The sequence below is a fragment of the Balaenoptera musculus genome, chromosome 14, assembly GCF_009873245.2.
Source record: "Balaenoptera musculus isolate JJ_BM4_2016_0621 chromosome 14, mBalMus1.pri.v3, whole genome shotgun sequence".
Classification (NCBI taxonomy): Eukaryota; Metazoa; Chordata; class Mammalia; order Artiodactyla; family Balaenopteridae; genus Balaenoptera; species Balaenoptera musculus.
In genome coordinates, this window is record NC_045798.1 from 30,117,483 (window position 1) to 30,141,872 (window position 24,390).

Here is a 24,390-nt window from a genome sequence, read left to right on the forward strand (position 1 = left end):
CAAGAATGAGGGTAACATTCATTTTAGGGAAAAAAAAGTGTGGATGTTTTATATACAGAACCAAACATTCTGAATTGAATCAAAAGACAGATTTTTGAAGCCAGGGTTCTGCTGATTGCCAGGGCTATGATGAAATCTCTTTACTCAATGTTCAAACTTTGTAATATTCTGTATCTTCGAATTCTGTCTGGGGCAGTTTTGAATAAAGCCAGGCTTTACAGTGGGTGGGAGAAACCAGATGGCACATTCAATGTTTACTTCCTCATCCAGCACGTGTTTGCAAAGTACTGGGAACCCGGATGTGGACACAGCACGGGCTAGGAAGGCACGGACACTTCCCTCGAGGGGAGCACTTGGTAGCAGAAGTGTCAGCTATTATACAACGCTTTAAAAAATTACAAATATGGGAAGTGCTACCAAGGAGATAGAACCTGCCAGGGGTGGGGTGTAGGGTGAGTTATGGGGGTGTGGGCGTGGGTGTAATGTCAAGTAGCTCGGGAAAGCGTTAGGGAGATGAGGTCCTCAGGACTAGGATACATCAATGGGTAAGGGAGTTTCTGAGACAGGGACCCCGGTGCCGTGAGTTCCACCTGTGCTTCAGGTGTGGGTGTGGACCAGGCACTCAATGTTCATCAACTGAGCAGGTGATGCTTCGTCAGGATGGTGCAGGTTATATCTGAATCCCGAAAAGTCAGCAGAAAAGGTTGAGGAATAATAACAATATAATAATAATTAGGAGGAAAGAAACATTCAGGTAACTGGTATTTTTCCCATTTGAAGTTTGTTCTTCAGACTGGTGTTTGAATGCTGGGTGATTTGTGCGTGTACAGAGTGGTCGGCTCTTGCAAGTGCGAAGATGAAGTGAGGAAACACTTTTATTGGGAGAAGGAAATGGAGGGGGGGATGACTGGAAATAGAGAAAGAGGCTAATCTGGGTTAACTCTTGGACTGTAAGCAATTCCAGGGAAGACCGAATGCTTCCTAATACTACAGAAAAACAAAGAGGCCCATCCTGCAGTGCCATGCCTGCCGCTAGTGATGAACTCCGCCCCAGCTCAGGCAGGTGCAGAAGGCCGGCAGGACGCGTAGGTGCTCTTTTAAATTCACTTTGAACTCATTTAGAGCCCACTGCCTTCTCCTGTCTGGGAACCGGCTGGGACCCAGCCAAGAAGGAATCTCCCAGTAAAGTCCAGGACATGGATGGACCTAGAGATTATCATACTAAGTGAAGTAAGTCAGACAGAGAAAGACAAATCTCCCAAAAAGCCCAGCTTTTTCTTTGTAAGACAAAGAAAAAGCTTTGTGATGCAAAACACAGAGACACAGACATGCACACACACACACACACAAGCACATACACACGTCTCTTAGGGAGAGCAGGGATTTCCCAGAGAAGAAATTGGCCTGCATGGAGGACTTAAAAAAACCCTCTGCAAGAAAACAAGGAAGAATTGCAGAAAGAGGGAGAAGCTGGGAGAGACGGGGTACCTCCTGGGGTCAGATCCAGGAGGCTGTCAATGACACGGTGGTACAAGGGAGTGATTTATGACCACGTGAACTAAAAATTCTCTCCTTGGTGTTTCTGATCTTATACCATGGCTCTGAGAGCCAGCGGACTCTTCAGAAAGAAACACCACCCAGGGCTGATGTAATTGATCAGGGGTGGACTGTCCAGGTAGAAAGCATCCTGAAAAAAAGAAGATTCTCCACTGCCAACCATCTTATGAGAGAGCTGGGGTGAAGGATGCGGACTGACTTGGGTGGAGAGGGGAGACCCTTGGGGCTGGCCACAACAGACCCTCCAGTGGTGTGGACAGTGGGGTGAACTCCCTGATCGCCACTCCACTCCACTCCCCCCTCCACAGCGCTCTAAGCAAGAACATCTTTGGATATATGAAAAAAAGCAGGGACCCTTCCCCATCGAGGTTGTATGATAAGTGGTTTTGCTCTAAAGATTTGGGATTTGAACTTGGATAAGCTTAGCAGAGCGTACTCCGCATGCAGACTGCGTGTTTGGGTGTTTATTGACATACCTGATAATAGGATCCCATAATTACAGAACCCTCTGGGGACAGATCATTAAGACTTTGATGGGAACCAACCTTGTGTTTACGACTTGAGTTACTAGGAGACAGTCTGCCTTTCATTAGCACATAATAACATCTCACTTTTATGGGCCATTCCTTCAGTCCCTTTTCTTCATTAGATTTAACTGAAGGATGAAAGTCCAATGTTGCTCCACAAAGCCCAGGAAGGAAGATCCCTGTGTTTCACGCACTAATTGAACATGAAAGCCACAGACTTCAAAGGTGCACACAAATAAGAAAATTATGTTTTCTAAAGACACCTGGACCAGTGAAGGGTAATTTCAGATGGACCCAGGGACCCAGGGTTTCAAATTTAAGAGAAAATGTCCATACTGGGACTAGATGTGGATGCAACACAGGCACCATTATGCATCTTCAAAAAGATGCACAAAACGGCACCCAACAGCACGCAGCTCAGCAGGTAGCGTGCAAGATTATGGAGCATCCAAATTCCTGAATAGAAATGAGTGTGCTGGCCAAACTGAGGAATAAGTAGGTGGAGTCTTCTTTACCGAAGAAGTTTCCCAAGGAGAATCTCTCTCTGCTTTCAGAAATAGTTGTTCTTTTTCCTGAGCAATTAATTTGTTCAAGTCATATGAAATTTTAAGTCATGTTACCTCTTCGGCTTCTAGAAAGCCTGACATTAACTATGGCTCCCCTCCAGGGAGGGGCTAAGGTTTACCAGCACATCCTGAGAACACCCAGGTCACAGCTGGATTGTTCTTATTTTTGTAGCCTTTGATTTTGTTTGCCCAGATGCACTCAGCTATTTTTATATTCTACTTGGTCTCTTGAATTGTAGGTATTTCCGTAAGCTGCCTTGAATCATTTTTGGAATAAAGTGGGATAAAAATAAGTAAATAAAGAAATATTGATTGCAAGTTAAAAAACTCAAACAATTTAACCGTGCTAAACTAATGCAGTAAGAGCAAAGCCGAGAATATACATTTTCAAAAACAAACAATAAAGAACTGATAAGCAAAATATAAGTTTAGAACCACTCCTCTATGCTAAATACAACCACTTGCTATCAGACCAAGGTGATGATCCCCATTTGATCTTCCCCCCGAAAAGATTGCAAATTCTTGAAGCTTCTTGGTTCCACATGGAAACAAAACCCAGTGGTCATGCCAAACACGCCCTAACATCTTGCCCTGCAGACTGATCTGGTTCTTTCATTGCAATAAGTATCTTCTGTGAGTTTTGATAAGCACTGAATCTGTCAAAGGTAAAATATTTTAACAAGTATCTTCATGCAGCATCTGTTATTTTGTGGATTATATATGATGCATGCCTTGGATGCCAGACACAAGGCGGGCAAAGCTGATGTTGCATCGGAATAGCTTCTAGATAGATGCAACCAATACGTACATAAATTATTTCCTTATTAAAAAATCTCTGATTCTTCTCAAGTTTCTTTTAGCAATGGTTTGTTGAGTCCTGACATTTCTATGCCATGCAACATAAAATTTTAACTTCTAAATATTTAAGGACACCAGTGCCAAAAATGAATGTCTTATTTTTAAAATTATAATTTATTGATTCCACCAGAGTTGGTCTAGAATAGGGGAAGTAGTGGTAATAATATTATTTTCATTGGTCTTTCTATATCTATGATATTTTATTCAGTATTTTAAGAGAACTGTTAATTTTCCAAACTGAAGCTTAACTAAATAAGAAAGAATGGAGCAGTGATTTGCAGCACTGGATGCAAATCGTATATTAGGAAAGTGTGAAAAAACTTTACCAAAGAACAGAATTGGGGAGAACAGTTATTTGGAAGCCTGTCAAGTGGAGAAAGAGTCTAATTTTTTCTGACAGAACTAGGGTCTTGGGTGGAACGAGGGTCTAATATTCATCCCAATATTAGAAAGAATTTTTAAAGAATTACAAGTGCTCAGAAATGGAAGGACATGCCTTGGAGGTTTCAGCAATGTTTCTGGAAATGTTCAAGCTGACACTGGATGTCTTCATGAGTTTCAGCACCGAGGGGGTCACTGCATTGGGTATGTGATAGAACTAGATAGATCCAAATTTTCTTTGAGTGTAAAATCCTCTATTTGTTGCAACATAATTGTTATTCCTAGATGGTGGAAGGGCATAGTCTAACAATTGGTTTACTTAATGTTGGTCATGTTAAAATAAGTGAAGAATAATCAAAATAAATATCTGAACCTTAGAGTAATTTATGTAAGTCATGCCACCTAGGATTAGCTAACCTGCCTGCACCACTGTGCTGTGTAGCATGACTCCTGGTAAAAAGCAGCTGGGCTGTGTAATCGGCCTGGAGGAAGATGCTGGGACTTCACAGACTTTACAATAACAGGTTGAATAACTGTTTTTATTTTATTTTATTTTTTATATTGGAGCATAGTTGATTAACAATGTTGTGTTAGTTTCCGGTGTACAGCATGAGTAACTTTTTAAACTTGTTTGCTCATAGATGTTTGCATGTGTGGCCAAATTTTGCACAGAGTTCCTGGGAATTTCTATCACCACCACTTTCTCCAATATCCCGATGCTCTTTGAGTGAACTGTAATGGAGAAGATAACTTACTGGCTCTCTGTGGTCTGGAAAAATGATGAGACACAAGGCACCAGTGAACGAGTGGGCGAAGTACCATGGTGTTAAGGCCTCCATCACTCCTGGGGAGAAAGGTTACTCCAGAAATAGAAAGCATGGTTTGTTTTATTTCCAATCAGGCCGCTCATTGGAATTCATATTCTCTGCTTTATTATGCTGAAAATGACACGCGACTTCTGCCTATCTCTGGATCAATCATCACTTTGATGTTTTATTTATTGATGCACAAAAGGACTTGCCTTTCAAGTCTGTAATCTCTCATTTCAATGGAATTTTTCAAAGTATTAACAGACTAGCTCTACAGGACTGTCTCCCAGTTGGAAATTGGCACAAGATTCTGAAGTGTTATTGGTGCCCCTGGGTGTTTCCTGCCATTTAGTTTCAAGCTAATAAGGAAATGCAGAGGTTGGCTGGAGTTTGCTATGAATACTGTAGGTAGACATTTGTGCTGGAACACACTCAAAGAAGGTTCTTTAGAGAATGCATTTTATCGTACCAGGGACTTTGTTTCCTTGGCTATTGAAATGACTCTTGTTTGGAAATCAGAGGTATTTCTCATCTTTGACCAGCTCTTTTGTGAAGTCTGCACTTCCATGTTTATACCATTCATTTATGACATCATCCAGTTGTTTCCACAGCAAAAATAGTCAGAGAAGAGAAAATAGAAAATAGAATTTTGTTTTTTGAGAAATGTCTATTCAAATCCTTTGACCATTTTTTAAAGCAAGTTATTTGGGGTTTTTTTTTTTTTTTTTGCTGCTGCTATTGAGTTGTAGGAGTTCCTTATGTATTTTGGAGATTAACCCTTATCAGATATATGGTTTGCCATATTTTCTCTCATTCCATGGGTTGCTTTTTCCCTCTGCTGATTTTTTTCTTTGTTGTGCAGAAACTTTTTGGTTTGACATAATCCATTTGTTTATTTTTGCTTTTGTTGCCTATGCTTTTAGAATCATATCCATGAAATCACTGCCAAGACCAATGTCATGAATCTTTTCCCTTATGTTTTCTTCTTAGGAGTTTAACAGTTTTGGGTCTTATGTTTAAGCCTTGAATCCATTTTGACTTGGTGTTTTGTTTTGTTTTGTTTTGTCTACTGTGTAAGGGTTCAATTTCACTCTTCTGCATGTGAATATCCAGTCTTTCCAACACCATTCGTTGAAGAGACTCTTCTTGTGTATTCCTGGCACCCTTGTCAGAGATCAGGTGACTGTATAAGTGTGGGTTCATTTCTGGGCTCTCTGTTCTGTTCCATTGCTCTGTGTGTCTGGCTTTGTGTCAGTACCCCACAGGACTGTGGGTTTGCAATAAATTCTGAAATCAGGAAATGTGATGCCTCCAGTTTTGCTCTTTCTCAAGATAGCTTTGGCTACTCAGGGTCCTTTATGGTTCCACATACATTTTAGGGTTGTTTTTTCTATTTCTGAAAAAAATGCCATTGAGATTTTGATAGGAATTGCATTGAATCTGCAGATCTCTTCTGGTAGTATGGCCATTTTAACAATGTTATTTCTTCCAATCCATGACCATGGATGTCTTTCCGTTTATTTGTGCCTCCTTTAGTTTCTTTCATCAATGTTTTGTAGTTTTCAACGTACAAGTCTTTTACTTCCTTAGTTAAGATTATTCATATAATGAAAAGATAACCTATGAATTGGAGAAAACATTTTTAAACTATGTATCTAATAAAGGGTTAATATCCAAAATATAGAAGGAACTCCTACAACCCAACAGCAAAAAAACCCACACACAGTCACCCCTCACACACAACAGACTGTACCATGTGGCTCTCTGAGCCCACGAACCCTTGCCCCTCTGAATTCCAATGTTAACAGCTACATGGGATTCCTTAAATGAAAGGGGGTGGGATTCCTTAAATGAAAGGGGGTGGGATTCCTTAAATGAAGGGGGATGGGATTTCTGGGTGGTGTTCTCCAGGGCGTAGGGGCCACAGAGGTGGCTGTACAACAAATGTCAGAAACTAAGAGACCCAAATGCATCCGTGGAAACCATGGTCTTGCTCTTTGAATGAGAGGCACTAGTTAGACCCTGAGACTCGCTTTCCAGTGGGCAGTGAGCTTGAGTAAAGAAGATGTATTTGTCCGGCCTTACACCCGTGGCTGACAGCTAGGTGTCAGTTCAGTCTTCCCCACAGGGATGTTGCCGTATTAAGTGTCGGCTCCATCACATCTTAGCCAATGAGAAGTTGGAGGTCATGACTTTGCCAATATTCTTCCTTGTGATAGTGTTAATTCTGCCTAATGACACCAAAGAAATGGGGTTGTGATAAAACAGGGGCTCCAGATACATCAGCAATTGTCTACCCTGTGAGCCAGAAACACTCTTGGATCATCATAGGGATGTGAATAATTCAATTTGTATTTTAGGACATGTGATTCTCCTACTGGTATGAAAAGAATGCTTATGCATTTTCTCCAGAAACTAGAAATCAGTGGGAAACATTTATTATCCAGCTGCCTTTATTTGCTCTTGATGCAGTTGTATCCTAATGAAGGATGTTTGGGTTCATGAACCCTCAGATGTCTCAAAAAGGCCAGAAAAGTCTGTGCGGGGGAGAAAAGAGAGGACCTGCTCTCCCTGTCCCACCCACCACCCTTCTCCCCCGCCCCACCTCAGGCGGTCCAGCCTCTCCCTTTGAGGACCGTGTCCTGAAATGCCTAATAACATGCTGTCTGTTGGCTTCTGTGGTCCACTGCCAGGGACCCAGTATGTGTTACAGGGACGGGATGTACCATTTAAAATAAAACATCGTGATGTTTGTGTGGACGGCTGTGAACACCATCTTTGTTTTCAAGAATATATTTAAAGAGTTGGTGGACTAGAGAACAGCACTCTTACTATCGTAAAGCTTTTCCTTCAACCAGGAACCACAGGACTCTTACACTCAAGTTGTTTCCATCAGGTTTGGGTATGAGGCCCCATCAAGGATGCCCTGGGCTGCCAGCTCCTCTAACAGGGATCCTTCGTGTTGAGCAGCGCAGAGAGTCACCCTGGCGGGCTGCACAGCACGGGAACCTGGAGACGGACTACTTAGGATGGACGGTGCCCGGCAGTTCCAGATGCTGGACGTGATGGGTGATGTTCCTCTAGGACAGACGGCCGGGCTTGTCCTGTCTGAACAAACTCCCTTCATTCTGTACAGGAGACACTGGGACCCTAGGAAACTCCTTCCTGAGTCCAGGGTCAACTGGATTTTATAGAGTTTGAAGCCTAGATCACAACCAAATTGCATCGTTGCCCAAGGTTCAACTTTCTGACCCTGTGCCTGACCGGCCTGCTTCCAGGGACGAGAAGTCTAGTCCCCAGAGGCCAGCGACACCTAGGAGAGTTGTCCTGTATTCACTCCCTACCTCCCCCAAATCTCGCAGTTACAGGAACCACCCACTTCTAACTTAGGGGTAGACTTGCCAGGGCCCGAGTGCCTGTCATGGAGTATTTTCTGCTTGTTATGGAATATTCTAGAGTCAGCCATTCCTTCCTCAGAGATAGCATCTTGGTCTTGAGTTAAAATTTCCAACTCTCAAACCTTAAAGATTGGTCATTATGTTTCTTCAGGGTGATGGGAAACCACTTAAAATGACGATCTTCATAGGCTACACAGGCAGTTTAGTTTTAGGATGTGATGTATGTGGGTGAGATGGTAAGCAACAGGCATAAATCCAATTGACAATAATTTGTGAATAAACTATACTGGTCATGCTCTGTCGTGATCTGTAGTGGATCAGAAAGTGAATTTCATGTCATCCCTAAGACACATATACATATAGTCACACACTGTATACACGTTAACACCTATATATTTGGGTATATGTATCTATGTGTGTGTATACATATATGGAGTGTAGGTTTAAACAATGTGAATAGCTAAGTCCAGGTGAGTGGCTGTGAATTATGTGGCTATAAACCTATCATTTTTATGGTAAATCACTGAAGTATTCTCTAGCAGTGAACATCGCTTTTTACATAATTTTATTATATTCTTTAAAGATAGCATTAGTATTAATTAAATAGATCCACAGGTAAAATGTGTACTGTGGGAGCATTTTTGACATCTCTGTTTATTAAACTTGGCAGACATTAAGTTAGTACTTTCATTTGAATAAACCCCCTCAACCACAACGTAAAATATCATCTAGAGATAAAGCACTGTGGTCCTCCACGCCCCACTTATAACTTAATATCACAGCATCTCGTAAAGGTAACTCTTAAATATAGGTGTGACTCTAGACCTTGACCGTGGTTTCCACGCTGGTTTTTAGTTATGTCCAGGCTTTCTGTCGGTTACTCACCATTTCCCTCCATCGGTCTCCCCTGGCAACCACCTTTGGCGTCCTGAGCCCACCATTCGTAATAATCCAAAGTGACATGCAGACGTGACTCACGCACCCTCACAGACTCTGTAGAAGGTGCCCTGAGACCCTCTGCAGTGACAGAGCCGGGTCGGGCCGGCCCGTCCCGTGAGGAGGGTGGATGGTCTCGTGGGGCACCCAGCTAGGATCCCCCCACCGCCTTCTCTGCACAGCCAGGCCCATGGTGCCCACGCGTGGCCTCTGAGTCTTGGTCTTTGAAATGACAGAGATGGCAGAGTGAAGCTCCAGACACGATGTGAGCCGGGATGGGGTCCCATGGAGATGAGGTCAGACCGAATGGGCACTGCGTCACTCGGGTCACCATCACGCACTGTCACCCTACCTGCACTGCTGCCCCTGTCCATCGGTAGCGGGACAGCCTCCATCTGACACGTACTCCACACCCTGTCCCCCGGGCAGGTAAGAGCAGCGTGCGTCCTGCAGCCACCCAGAGACCAGCGCCAACATCTCCCAACAAGTTAAAACAACCAACGTTTAAATGACTCTGAAACTTTAATTACAGATACTTTTCAACATTTGAAAGTGTGGATTTGCTCTCTTTTTGCATAAAGCTGTCAAGGTGGTTCCGTTACACCAGTGTCTTTTCCTGCACCCCTGTCTCTTCTTTATTTAATCAAACGTGTCTGGATCGCAGTCCCAAACCAACTCTGCACTGCATTCCAGGTTGGAAAACTCGGAGAGTGAAACAGGCTCAAAGGAGCAGAAAGCAACCGCAGTGAAGCAGCAGGAAAAGCTGAAGCTGGATATTTGTTTCTCCTAAGTTCCCCCCCGAAATGCAATAATAATGAAGAGGAAGAAAAGAAGAAGATGGAGCTCTCACTCTGCTCCCTCCGCCAACACGCTCGCCTGAAACTCTCTGCGGTCTTAAAGTGCAATTATATGGTGAGGACGCCCAGGCCCGGGATCCGACTGGATGGAGTTCAAAGCCGAAACTTCAAACAGCTCATGACTCAGGCCCGGGTGGGCGGGGGCCAGGCAGGGAGGAGGACTGTTCTCAGCCGCTCAAGTGCATCCGAGGAAGAAGTGTCTTTTCTTTTTGTAAAGAAAATCTGTAAATTGTAAGGCATCCTGGTTTGGAAAAATCAAACTCCGTAAGCGCTTCTATCCAAGACTGTGCCAGGGCTGCAGAGTCCAAAGGCCAGCAAGCCCGGCCAGCAGCAGGGGACACAGGCCTCTCCTGGGTGCCCGGCTCCGGTGCTGATGCCCCCCGGAGTCCTCAGAGAAGTCCTCAGCCCTGGGCGCCGAGGAGGCGCACTGGACCAAGGGCATCTGGTAGGATGTGGCTCTCTTCTCGGGCCTGTCCGGGCTGGAGCCGTCGCTGGGCCTCTGGCCATTGAAGAGCAGGTAGTGGCCGCGGGCATCCTGCTCCATCTTGAAGATCTCGTATTCCGTGTGAGGTAGTTTGATGCCCAGTGCCACACAGCCATTGGTGTGGGTCACGTCCTGCTGGACACCCACCTGCCAGGAGCCCTCGGCCCCACACTCGTTCCCGTTGAAGACATTGAGGAGCGAGGCAGTGGCTGCGTCCATGGGGGTGACCTTCATGTGGTTCACTGCCAAGGACACAGGACAGCTCCGTGACTCAAGGATGCTGGGGGCACCAAGCCTCACAGGCTTCTGCTCTCAAACCCACCCTGCAGACCAACCCGCCAGACCACAGCCCACAGAAAAGACCCTCAGATGGAAAAGGTTCCATGTCTGGACATGACCGGTGGCCACACCAAGCACCCTGAAGGCGCCACTAGGAGAAGTCCAGCCCATCTGGCAGTAAATGCTGAGCCCAGACTACAACTGACCAAGCCTGTTCCTGTGAAGTCAGACTGTCCCCAAGGAGTGGTCTCTGCGGACACTGCTTTTTGGGATGGACACAGTATTCAACAAAAACTGGCATTGTTTTTATGAATAGGTTTTGAGGTTTTTAAATAGTTTTGGTGTCAGACACCTATATTAGTGAGCAGTCTATACTGGTCCGTAAATCAGGCAACTAAAATAAATTAGGTTGCAAGCAAGAAAAATATGCTCAAATCTCTTCAATGGAAATCCCAGCCCTTGTAGAGGACCGCTTCTGAGGCTCTCCCGGGGGCCCATATTCTGCGTACACATGAGAGCTTTGGAGGGGACTCAGATCCAGACGGTTGTTCTCTGGGCTACAGCTACCAAAGGCCCATTGTCCCTAGAGCCAATCTTCCTCCCTAAGGTGGGGGGGGGGGGCAGTAAAATGCCCCAGGGCTTATCTGGGTTGGCAGAAATACTTCATATTAAATGGACTGAATCACAGCATGCTATCCTGGGAGGGGTATCTAGGCCAGCCCTCTTATTTGTCCATGACAGGGTTGACACCTTCCTAAAAAGATGCACAAGCTTAAAAACAGTCTAGAAATAGAGATCACAAGGCCCCCCCACCCCTTGCTCACAGCCTTGCAGCCTGGAGAATGTCACCCTTTACCTGCCTTACTTGGGTGATCACTAGGCATACCGCCCGCCCACCTGTAAGCACGTGGCATCTTCTCAAGGGCACGACGGGCACACTCTGAGCACCTGGGCGTCACTAACGCCAGCTCCGAGGCTGCAGAGAATGATGCAGGCAGGCAGTCCACTCCCCAACATCCCTAGCAGAGAAGATGCCCTTTGCCCCTGGCTCCACCTCCACAAACACGTCCCCAAACTGCTGCCGTGACCTCGGGGTGTGGGGTGTGGGGCAGGAGCCCTACCTTTGAACACAAACTCCGTGCCGCCCATGACCCTGGCCGAGTGCACGCCGCGGCTGTAGCGGCCCTTGGCGTAGATGGTGAAGGTGGGATGCTTGCACACGGGGTCGGAGTAGTGGTAGTAGTGCCCCTCCCAGGTGTGGTTGTTGTCGTGGAAGATGAAGTGGCGCGTGAGGAAGAGGACCTCGGGCCGGACCTCGCACCGCTGGCTCACCCACTCGCCGTGCAGGCCCACCGTCAGGTCCGCCTTGGGGGGCAGCAGGGGCGGCCGGTGCTCGTCCGACCGGTGGATGATGCGGCAGGCGATGCAGGCGTGGTCGTGGTTCTGGAGCCAAAACACAAACACGGGGGGAAAAGAAAAAAAAAAAAAAAGTCTCCATGAGAGCAGTGCGCATGCGCTGCCTTCGACGGGGCTCACGGCACAGGCACCGGCAGCCCCTGAGGCACCGCCACCTGTAACCTGGGTACCCCAGGGGCAACTGGAGCCGCAGACAGGGTGTGTGTGCCTGCGTGTGCTCACAAGTACGTAAGTGTGTTTGGCTAACGGTAGAGCCTTGCCTAAATACTTCAGCTGTGATCTGGACCCCCTTTAGAATCCTGTTACATTTTCAGACCATGTGCCCTGGACACTTGATTTCAAAAAGAAAAGCTGGCATCACCTCACCCTAATTAGGATGGCTACTATCAGAACGAGCAAAAAATGAGAGCATTGGCGGGGCCATGGAGAAACTGGAACTCTCGTGCACCGCTGGTAGGAACGTAAAGGGGTGCAGCTGCTGTGGAAAAGGATCACCTTAGGACCCAGCAACCCCTCTTCTGGTTTATACCCCAAAGAACTGAAATCAGGGTCTCAAAGAGGTATTTGTTCACCCACGTTCACAGCAGCACGATTTGCAATAACCTAAAAACGGAAACAACACAATGTACATCAATGGCTGAATGGATAAACAAAACGTGGTCTAGACACACAATGACTATGATTCAGCCTTAAAAAAGGACGGGAATCCTGACACACGCATGTCGTTACAAGGATGAACCGTGAGGGCATCATGCTGAGTGAAATCAGCCGGTCACAGAAGGACAAATTCTGTGCGATCCCACTTATAGGAGGGACCTCAAGTCATCAAATCCATGGAGACAGAAAGCAGAATAGAGTTACCAGGGGCTGGGGTGGGGAGTTCGTGGCCGGATGGAGATGAAGATCATATGACAATGTGAATGTCCTTGATGTCACTGAACTGACACCTAAACATGGCTAAGATGGTAAATTTTATGTGACGCGTATTTTACAACTAGATTCTTCCATTAAATATAATTATGAGACACACACACACAAAAAAGGACAGCGCTCCAGTCGCCGTGGGTGACACAGGGCACTGTGTAGTGAGGGCAGAGGTCCCCATGAAGGAGGCATGAAGGACACAGCCCCAAAGGAGGCAAAAGCAGAGGCCCGGAGAGGCCGTGGGCACTCCTGTCCCTACCTGCGTCTGCTGGCCTGAGGTCTGGATGGTTTACGGGCTCTGAATGCTTCCTGCTTTATAGCTTCACGCCATTTAATCAGTGCAAGAGAGTGGCCGCCCTGTCTTTCGGGAGCGCCTCTCTGGCCGGGCCTGCTTATAGCACCAACGTGGACCTGGCACAAGGGCTGTCTAGGGTTGCCACTTAGGAAACCTCCTCCGAGTAGAGTAGGAGGGCCCGACTGTCAGCCATGTAGATGCTGTTTGCCTGAAGGGCTCAGGGCTCACACAAAAAGCCAAGGTCTGGAGACATAGGAGCCGGCTCCTTGACCAGACAGACTGCCATCCGCTGTTGGACCCAAGTCACCGGAGGCCCATGGGCCAGGGCTGCCTCCCCGGATGGGGCATCCTCTTCAGTACTCTCCCTCCCACGCAGGTCTGTAAAGCCTCCTGGGCTGCCAGACACCAGCCACGCTAGAGGCCCACGTGAATGTGCCCGGTGCTCTGGCAGGAGGGCGACACTGGCCCTGCCCCCTGCCCGGGGCCCACCGTGCAGCAGCTCCTGGTCCAGCAGCTCCTGGCCTGTAGACAGGGACTGACAGGTGGCCACTTGGGCAGGCAGGCACTTGTTTTCTGGGCAGAAATCCAAACCTCCAGGCCTTTCCATCCCTGGCACTGACTCCACGCGGGGCTGCGGCGGTTCTTTGGTTGAAGGCTGGGTTGCCTGGGAGAGTAGGTGAGAACTGCAGGGGACCAGGGCTCCCCAGCCGCCCCTTCCACACTCTCCTCCCAGGACAGCTCAGCGCCCGCTGACGGTCCCTGTGCTCATCAGCTGAGCCTGGAGTTGTCATTTACGGGAGAGGAGGTTTGCTTGGGGCCTGCGGACAATGAGATCAAGCAGGCAGCGCAGAGGCCTCGCTGTCCCGGGGCCCATGCGTCTGTGGGCCTACGGTTCCCTACCAAGGCCTCTGGGACACACAGGAGAAAGTGCCCTGTAGCCTGTGGTCAGCAGTGAGCCATCTGCAAGCTACAGCAAGGAAACGGGCAGGAAGGACACGTGCACACAGCCCACGAGGCCTGCACTTAACTGCACAGAAAGAGATGGTTCCGGCCTTGGCAGGAGATCCACGGGCCAGCGACTGCAGCTGGGGACCCTGGGCAAGTTACTAATCTCTCCGTTTCAATGTCCCCATGCATAAAATGAGCACTGTTACACCTGCCTAAATGCCATAAGAAATGAGGATTAGACTAAGGTGGGTCCCACTCTGGGCTCCCAGAACCACTACGAGGAGAAGTTTCTCAGTGTGGAGTTGCATGCATGCATGGCACTCGGTGGGAAGACCAAACAAATGGCACGTCTCCCGCTATATGTGCCACTATCTTTCAAACGCATGACAGGGTGAAAAAGACACAAATTTAGTTAAAAGAAAGCATCACTGAATTCAGTAATTTTGCCACTATGTATTTTCTTGTAAACTACTAGGAAGCGAAGGTTCCAATTTTTTTACCCCAAAAGGGGGTTTTTACTCAAAGTCTGGGATGGAAAGTTAATATGATTTCTGTAACATCATATTAACTCCTGCACCCAGGAAGTAGCCCCTTCCTTAATGGCTAACAAGCGTTATCATGATCAGCACCTTGATCAAACTGTACCTGCTGCCCCTGCTCCCATGCCCCAGCCCCACATGGTCTGTGTGAAACCAGCCCTGTACTCAGACTCAAGTCTCTGAGATTTCACAGACAGGACAGGGGAGGGGGGAAATCTGGTGCCGGTACCTGTTAGCCAGCACACTGAGTGGTGCAGGAGGCAGCCCTGGAAAGAGAGAGGACCCTCTGAGGACACACGCTAGGCAGCTTCCAAAACACCCACGAGGAGCGATGGCTCAGCTACTCCACTGGGAGCTCGCCAGCTGGAAGCTTGCTGACCGCCCTCCCCCAATACCCGCTCACTGAGCAGATCCTATGCAGCCCACGTGCACTGCAGGTCCCTACACACCGACCCAGCCTCCAACCCCTTCTTCCTGTTCCCCACCACTCGGTTTGCTATCTGTGATTTGGGAATTTAAAAACATCAGTTGTGACCACTTCATTTCTGGCCATTCTAGGAAGACATGAGTCTCAATCCCTGAAAAGATTTGTTTGTTTCCTCAAATACCAATATCATTGAGGAAGTGCCCAGAAAGCTTCTTAGATTGAGCAGGCGGGGCAGGAACAAGGGGTCTCAGTTCTTGCAAGAGCCACTGCTCGGATGACACCAGGGATCAACTGCTCTTCAGAAAAGGAACCGGCTCGGAGGGGAGGGGCCACCAACGTGGGGCCCAGGATGTTCCATGCCCAACACGCTGGCGTTTGGTGTTTTTCTTTAAGAACGACAGGGCACGGGTCCTGAGCTCCGAGATGAGCATCTGGCTGGGCTGTGGTCCTTCAGGCGAGAGATGGTCCTGGCTGAAGCGTTTCTGGTCGGCAGCAGAGAACAGGCCAGGTAGTTTCAGGGAAGCTTGTCACCCATCGGTTGGGAAGGAGTGGGAGGAAGTTGCCCCTTGGGTATTGGTCTTACCAAATTCCTGAACTAGCTACTTTACTTCATTGTGGTCAAACATACATAACATAAAACTTCCCATCTAAGTAATTCACACTGTCGTGCAACCATCCCCACCATCATCTCCAGAACTTTTTCATCTTCCCCAACTGAAACTCTGTCCCCATTAAATACAACACTCCATCCCACCCCCCTTCGTAGCCCTTGACAACCACCATCCTACTTTGTGTCTATGGATCTGACTACTCGAGGTCCCGCATATAAGTGGGATCACACAGTATTTGTCCTTCTTATAACTGGCTTATTTCACTTAACATAATGTCCTCAAGGTTCATTCATGTTGTAGCATGTGTCAGAATTTCCTTCCTTTTTAAGGCTGAATAGTATTTCACTGTATGGATGGACCACATTTTGTTTACCCATTCATCTGTCAATGGACACCTGGGTTGCTTTCACTTTTTGGCTATTGTGAATAATGCTGCCGTGAACACGGGTGTCCAATCTATTTGAGAACATGCTTTCAATTCTTTTGGGTATATACCTAGAAGTGGAATTGCTGGATTATATGGTGATTCTATGTTCAATCTTTTTTGAGAACCTGCCATATTTTTTTCCACAGCAGCTGCACCATTGTACATTCTCACCAGCAAAGCACGACGGTCCCAATTTCTCTGCACCCTCACCAGCAGTTGTTATTTTCTCTCTCTTTTTTTTTTTGATAACAGCCATCCTAATATGTGTGATGTGCTATCTCACTGTAATTTTGATTTGCATTTCCCTCATGATTAGAAATGTTGAGCATCTTTTCATGTGCTTATGGGCTATTTGTACATCTTCTTTGGAGAAATGTCTATTCAAGTCCTTTGCCCATTTTTTAATCGGGTTGCTTTTTGTTGTTGTTGTTGAGTTGACTAGTTACCGTTTTAACCAACTCTTTAGCTGGCATTAAGAAACCAAAGATGTCATAAATGAGTGTGGGAGTTTTGGCCTCTCTGTGGATGCTGTCAACAAGGGGACAGTTTCAGCCAAGGTTGGATAAAGGGAACACCTTTCTGTTTTGTGGACAGATTTTTTTAAAATCTGATTTGTGCTCTTAATTACCACTATCCTTGGCTTGAATAAAATCCAAAAGACCTACAGGAACAACCATGGAGAAGCAGAAATTAAGGCCTAGATATCGTACCGGCTCTAAAGTTTCTCTTTTCCAAGATGCTTTTCTTAAATAGCGGCCATTCACAATGACTAAAGGGGAAGAGTTTTTCAACATGAAGAGTGATTTGTACCATGAAATCTCATTTGCTTCATGAAGTTACTCTTTGTTTGGTCCATGCTCTGATCCATGAGTCTCATCTGAGAAGCTGTCTTTCCCAGGCTCTCCCGTTAGGCTTCACATCACTCCCTCCCTCACATCTCAGACAGGCTATTTTAACGTCGTCAGGGTTCCTGTGCGCACAGAAGCTGAGGGCTAGAGCCGAGGGACCAGAACGTGTTCCTTGCTGCTATTCTTTACACCAACTATAAAAAGCTTTCATTCCTGAGCGGGGGTGGGGGGGCATCCCTATACCATTCATCTCTTAAGAAAGAAATCAAGCTTATTCTAAAAACGAAAATGTAACATCACATTTTATCAGCGAGCAATGTCCTAGGCAGAGGGGGGTTTTCCCACTGTGCTTCCTGATCCTGGCCCGGCCCTGGGAACAGTTAAATAACACAGTTTGCATATACAGGGCGTTTGATGCCGGGGAAGTTCAAGTACATCATCTCCTTACGCTTCTGTCTCCCAAAGAGACCACAGTACACGTCACAGATGAGACCATCGAAGCACAGAGAGAGAGAACGACATGGCTCGGAGGGATCTGGGACGGAACTTGGCTGTGGGGCTTGCCGAGCGCTCCCTTCTGGCCCCAGGCTGCCCCTTAGGCTGGGGTCTGCAAGGAACACACGTCTCCCTACCAAGGGCTCTGGTCCCTTGAAAACTTCCGCTCTGGCCGATGACTGACACGGTTCTCTAGGCTTTGCCCTGTTCCCTGCCAACATTTATTTCTGGAGAGCTTGTTCGTCCGCATTTGCTGACGGATCCACTTGTTTCCCAGCATCTTCCCAGAATGGAAAAAGTTACTTGACGTGATCTTGTCGTGAATAAGTCAACTAGAGAAGCAGCCTGCATAAGACATTTCTTGGGCTAAATGTTTCGTTTGAGGAGGAGGAGAAATGGGGATAGATGATGAAATGCCCCCTCCTAGAGTTCTGCTCCCCCGGGTCACGTTTCTCAGGAGGAAACCTCCACGGATGGCCGAGGATGATGCTGAAAGCTGTCTTCCCGAGTGCCATTCACCACGCGTGTGACTGAACTGCAGGCGCCCTACGGTGGGTCTTCCTATGCGGACATCCTTCCCGGCTCCTCTCCGTGACATGGTAGGTATTTGAGGCCAAGACCAGCGCCCTCCCGTTTTCCTATGTCCCACGACACCTAGGAGAATGCAGTAGGTGTGATACAGGTTCATGGCTCACGGGCTGATGGATGGTTAGAAAGTTGTCCTCGGATACGTAACAAGATGAACAGAGCAGCCAGCGTTCATCACAACCGTGAGCGCTGCCCGCCTTGTGGGAGGGGCCTCTTGGGGTGCCTTTCAGAGCTGGGATCCTAGGATGTTGTGGACTCGGGCTCATTCTGACCTCCCAAAGGAGCCGTGATGATTCCTCTTTCAGAAGAAAGTAGGGGAAACGGCCGTGGCCACACAGGTTGGGTCTCTGTAACTGTAGCCTTAGGGCCACACCCGGAGGCTGGCAGTCTGTCTGGCCAGGCCGGGGCAGCCAATGCCACATGCACACAGCAACGCTCGGACCCCCTCAGCCTGGTCACCGCCTGCCAGGAGCAGGTGGCAGGCGTTGAGGACAGAAGGACTTAGCCTCACAAGGACTCTGCACAGCAACCCTGTAGCTGTGATGCAACCACCACAGAGGGGCCCGGGCTGGAAGGACGACGGAAAAGGGTAAGAGAGGCACGGCCGGTTCCTCAGGGCCTGCGTTTGGCTGCCGGGTCTTCCGTGAGCGGAACCGACAGAACACTGCGTCCTGGAGGGAAGAAGGAGCATCGGTGGGTGCCCGGGAGCAGTACTGCATTTTCTAGAAATGGGATTTCCAAGAAGTTTAGACTCTGAGATGTGAGCTCCCAAAAGCCTTTCCTGTAAATCACACAAAAGATAATTTCATCTCCACCTTGCCTGTACATACACACTTTGCACAGAGCCCAGAGCTCGATAAAAGGACCATAAGAAGATGGTTCTTCAATACAAATGACTATAAGAATGGTTTCAGAAGAAAATGCTGATTAAATTTTACTTGTTTGATTGTTTCTTCCCCTCCTATTAATTTAAACGCATTTAAAGAGTTGAAGGAGACTCATCTTCATAATCACATCGGCTGTAAAGGCAGCGGACCCCACGTTTGGCCCCCTTCTCCCCTGCCCTCTGCCCACAGTGCTCGGCCAATGCCCCGCACACAGGACTTGACCCAGACTCTCCAATGGTCGATTTCCTGCAGCCCAGGTGTTCACGCCGTCCTCTCAGCTTCCTGGACTTTTAAGGGATGAAATGTTTACCACTTGCATTGTCCCTGACAAGAACGACTTCCTGGTCTGCTGACTCCTTAAATAAAAATCTTGCACTCAGGAATCAAGAAAAATAATGAACTGTTTCTGCACTCACAGCAGAGGCCAGTAGCTGTGCAGTGTGGCAATCGTGTGACTCTTCATATTTCGACCCAAATAAAATGTCCACATGAGCAAGCCTTTCGGAGGCCAGAACCCATCATCCGACCCCCATCGCCGGCTCTTTTTTCATCCTGTGGGCGGCATGTGCGGCCTGGCAGTGAACACCCGGCCCTGGGGGCAGGGTCACGGTTTTCTGTAAGGGGCATCCTGATTGAACATAAGGTGGGCTTCTGACACTGTCTCGGTCATGACTCCTTGAATGCCCTGGTCTTCTACCACCTCTTCTGACTACCATCACCTCTGCAAAACCCTCTTCTCTTTGCCCTGCACTGACCGAAAGAGCAGGGGCAGTGATTCCTCCGTGAGCTTCTGGATCCTTCTACTCGTGCACCTGTGACACCCACTTACCCACCCCGCTGGGAGCCACGCCAACCACATGCCTGAGGAGAGACCCCTTCCTGCTGCAGAGCTGCCTCCTGGAGCTGGGCGGAAACTCCGATGTCCACAGCCACGCGGTCCAAAGTCCCTCGGATGTCACAGATGTCACCATAAATCTGTGTAGCTCACATGCTCTGAGGAGGCTTGGGAAGACAAGCTCCCTCAAAAACAAATGACTACTCGCAGTCCAGAGGCCTGCAGGGAACTCAGGAGAGAAAGCACACGAGTACCCCTGCTTCCTCCCAGCGGTCCGGCACCCCCAAAACACTCTGCTGTGTTTCCGCCTCCGACGGGCAGCCCCACTATCAGCGTTCCAGGCAGGCTATTTCAGAAACGTGGCTTGGGGAGAGTGGTCTGGTTTGCAGGCAAGCCCTTTGATTTACGACCCTGTGGCCTCATCAGTGCAGGGTTTTGGAAAAAGACCAATTCTGCTTGCTTTGCAAGTATGATCCTGAGGCCCTGGCATTTCCAATGACCCCAGCAATCATTTGCTCTTAATTACTTTTGATTCTGCCAAGGAAAGAGGGCACCTGGCTAAGCCTCCACCACACAGGAATCCAGGCAGAGGGTAAGGGCTGCCCTGATGCTAAACTCGATTCAAGCACAGCATCTTCTTTCAGGGTTATTTTAGGGGGTCCTGTTTTTTTAATGAAGAGTAGACAACTTCATCCTGAAAGAATCCTCCCGGCTCACCTGATTCTCTTCAAACATCATTTTTTTGCCGAAGGGCTCTGAACCTCACAGCAAAGCTGTATAAAGCTTAGAAAATCAAGTTGATTTAAAATCTCTATTTTTACATGGTGTCCCGTTTCCAGAGGGGCTGAGACTAGTGGTTTTAAACTCAACTTAGCATTTAAACTAATTTTCAGCCAGGTCTCTTCGGACCGGCGATTAGGGAAGGTGAAGGGTTCAGAGGTGGGGGGCGAGGCCTGTGGTCTGTCCGGATGTGCCCCCAGCCCTCCTCCTTCCCAGGGGGCTGGTGGGCGGGTCTGTGGGAGTCCAGCGGGCAGGCAGCACCTGGGGCTTTGGAAAGGCACCAGCGGCCAAGTCCGCTGATCCCTTCTCCTGGCCGGCCTGGGGAGGGATCTCAAAACTTCCTGACTGCTTGCTCACTGTAGGCTAGGATGCACATGCCAGGGACAACAGGAGAAGAACGGGCCCTTTCAGCTCCCCGAGCCACGCGGACCTGGGCCGGCCTTCAGGGGAGAGCGCAGGCCAGGTCCTGGACGCCGGCCTGCGTCCGCCCAGCCCCTTCACCGGCTTCATCTGTGCCCACAGCGTTCCTCCGAGCCTCAGAATCCTGCCTTTTTGGAATCTGTTTTGAGTGTGGTGATGGAGTTTGGGTAGTATAAGATCACGGCACAAATCGCAGCAGATACAAAAACGTTCACGGTGACGAGTATCTTTCCCCCGGCCACACTGTCCCCCTCCTCTGAGGCCATCACTGTTCCACTGCAGAAACACTGGCTCCTTGATCAGCTTACCTTCTTCTTTTATTACTAGCTTTACACATGGTATCACACTGTTCATGCTATTCTGTACCTTCCTTTAAAAAAAAAAAAAAAGCTTAACAGTGTGTCCTGGATAATCTCCAAGATCCAAGGTTCTTTCCACCCTTAATATTCCTTAAGTGAGGGATTGTAGCCTAGGGTTTAAAGAATTTACTTCTTAAGAATCTGGGAGACGGTCCCACAACTGCCCCTGCAGAGGAGGGAAGAGAAAATGGGAGTGAGAGGAGGGGCAGAGACGGAGGTAAGACGAGAAAGGCGGTTGTGGGTACTCCTTTCTTTTCCAGGCCTAAGGAGAGCTCAAGAGATCAAAAAGCCCACGTGGGCATCCGCAGGTGAGGAAACGGAGTCTGGACCCGACAACGTGCACCAACAGCCCAAGGTCAGGTTCAGAGTGGAAGCCGGCTGGTCCAGGCTGTCTGCTGCCTCCTCTGGGCAGGGGGCCTCCATCCAGCCTCCTCTCTCCTTCCTGGGCCCTGGCCGCCCTACTCACCAGCATCCTCGCTGGAAGGTGAGCAGGGATGAAGGCCCTGCTCCTGGGAGGATCCTCCCACAGGCTCAGGCCAGGCTGGGTCAGGGCTCTGGCTCCCAGGGGGTTTCTGGATGAGCTGCAGACCGTTTCACTCACGACACCCTTACTCCCGGAGATAATGTGAACATTGGCTCGACTGTGCTCAAAGAAAGCCAGATGCACGTCTGAAAATCCCGTTCCCGCTGCCACCTGACACCAGGAGTTTGGAGAGAAGTGTCGTTAAGCTGCAGCGTCTGGATAAGGCGGCCACCTGCAAAGGTCCCTCGACGGGTCCTCCGTTTCCCAGAAGCCGGGCCCTCACCCTGGTGCCTCCTAGGCAGAGTCCCGTCCTGGTGCCTCTGCATCGGCTGTGGAGCAGGCAGAGTCCACTGCCCGCCCTCTCCCTGCGAGGACGCCTGGGGTCCCCGGGGCAGGAGGGCCGCCCTCTCCCTCACAGCCCCTCCTCACCTGGTGCCTGTAGAACTCGTAGGGCACAGCACAGCGGACCTGGCCGGGGTCTGCGCAGAGCCCAGGGTCCCCTCGGCACGGGGAGGGGATGTCCCCGAGATGTGCATCCAGAGGAAGCCGCCCCACCCGCTCGGCCTCCTGGCAGACCCCCCACAGTCATCATAAAGGCGACTTTCGTGACACAAGCTCACGGTAACAGACAGAAAGAAGACAACCGAGTGGTCCAGCGGGGGCAGTACCAGCAGTACCCTCACTAGGCATGAGCGCGCTCCAAGGACTGAGAAGAAAACAGATGCTTTAAAAACAAATAAACCACCAAACAAAAGTTGGACAAGCCCTGCAACTGGAGAGTTGCTGTTCTAGAAAGGATTCCAGAAAAGCCGGTCTGATGGTGGGGGCCACTGGGGAGAAAGCCGCTGCCCCCCAGGCCCCCTTCCTGCCTCCCCAGCTTCTGCGGTGGAAATGACCCTGTTACATGCAGACACGGACACTGAGCCCGTGGGAAGGAAATGCCTGGTGAATTCCAAGTGTAATTACGGGGACTATCATTTAAGAAAAGAACATTAGAAGGTTTTAATTGTTTCCTGCCCCCTCCATCCTCCCCTCGGGTCACAGTGATTTCTCACTTAGTCCAATGGGAAGAGTGTGGGATCTGGGGAACTAGTCCAGTGGGGTCTGGGGAAAGGTTTGGGTGCAAGTTCCAGCCCTGAAACTCACCAACCGGTGACCTTGGGCAGGAGACCACCCCTCACACCTCAGCTGCCCCCTCTTCTGCTAAGAGGGTGGTCGTCACTGCCTCACAGGGTCGTCGTGGAGACGGAACAGGAGGTTCTAAGGGTCCACAGCCCCAGGCCAGCAGCACTGTCCCTGCCCCCGCCCCCAGGGCCAGGATCCCTGCTGGGCTGGGCATCTTCCCAGGTAGGGTTAGAACATCTCCACGTTTCCTGCAAGCTTTCCTCTTAGACTCACAGAAGAAGTTCCCAGAGGGTCAGAGCAGAAGGGAGCCTTAGGAATTTTTGAGGACGACCACCAAGGCTGTTCTGCACCACCAGTCCCAGGACCACCACCCTCATCAAGTAGGAAAACCAAGGTCCCATCACAGAGCAAGGTCGTGGCCCACCCGGGCCTCCTGACTGGGCTACGTGTCCCCCCACCCAACCTGCAGCCCTCCCGTCCCCCATCCCCCCCAGCAGCCCCTCCATGATGCAGAGCCCCGCCCCTCCCAGGGGCTATGCAGGGTGGTGCGGGGTACCTTTGCGTTCTGCAGCGGGGGCTGGTAGCTGGATGGCCTGTAGAACATCCTCTGGGAGGCGTCAGTGTGGATGTCACCCAGGAAGAGCTCCTCCACCAGGCGGTCCAGGTTGTGCTGCAGGTACTGCTTCTCCACGCGGACCAGCTGCAGCTCGTGCATGGCAAAGTTCACGGCCCGGGTGCACTCGCGGCCGCCCTCCTCCCGCCACAGGTCGTAGGGCACGTCCTGCACCCAGGGACCCCTGGCGGGCACGAAGCCAGGGCACGTGCGGTTGACCAGCTGGCCGAGCCGCTCCGCCACGGCCTCTGAGTGGCACACGACCTGCACGCGGTGCAGCTGGTAGTCAGCCTCAGTGCCGCCGCGGATGATCCAGGAGGCCTGGCGCAGGCGGATCTTGCCGCGGACCACCAGCGTGTAGATGGGGCTGGTGCAGCGGTTGCCGCCGTAGTAGAACTGGTAGGCCTTGAACGTGTTGTTGTGGTAGAACCGGTAGGACCTGGTGATGAACTCGGGGCCCGACCGCACCTCACAGCTGCAGAAAAGGGGGAGGAAGACGCTTGTGAGCCCAAAGCCACGAGGAGGAGGCACATCACAGTGCGAGGAGATCACGGTAATGATAACAGGATGGTACTCCGGGCAGTTCACGGAATCCGCACAGCAACCTATGAGCTGGGGGGTGGGGGGTATTATTATTATTTTTATTTACATCCCAAGGATCATTTTATTCTTTATTTA

The 24,390-nt window shown here is 49.4% G+C and overlaps 1 protein-coding gene across 2 annotated transcripts in view; it reads right to left on the reverse strand.

Annotated features, from left to right (window-relative positions):
* Nucleotides 1-9,535: 9,535 nt before the first annotated feature.
* The window catches only part of APCDD1 (APC down-regulated 1), a 30,797-nt gene continuing 15,942 nt past the window's right edge, over nt 9,536-24,390 (reverse strand). The window contains exons 3-5 of one of the 2 annotated variants that reach the window (XM_036874576.1): nt 23,656-24,187; nt 11,774-12,095; nt 9,536-10,615 (exon numbers count right to left, since the gene is read on the reverse strand). In XM_036874576.1, coding sequence (XP_036730471.1) covers nt 10,164-10,615; nt 11,774-12,095; nt 23,656-24,187 — 1,306 coding nt within the window. In that variant the 3' untranslated portion in view covers nt 9,536-10,163. Of the gene's footprint in view, nt 10,616-11,512; nt 12,096-23,655; nt 24,188-24,390 lie in introns of both variants that reach the window. The other variant, XR_005022603.1, reaches the window with a different exon arrangement.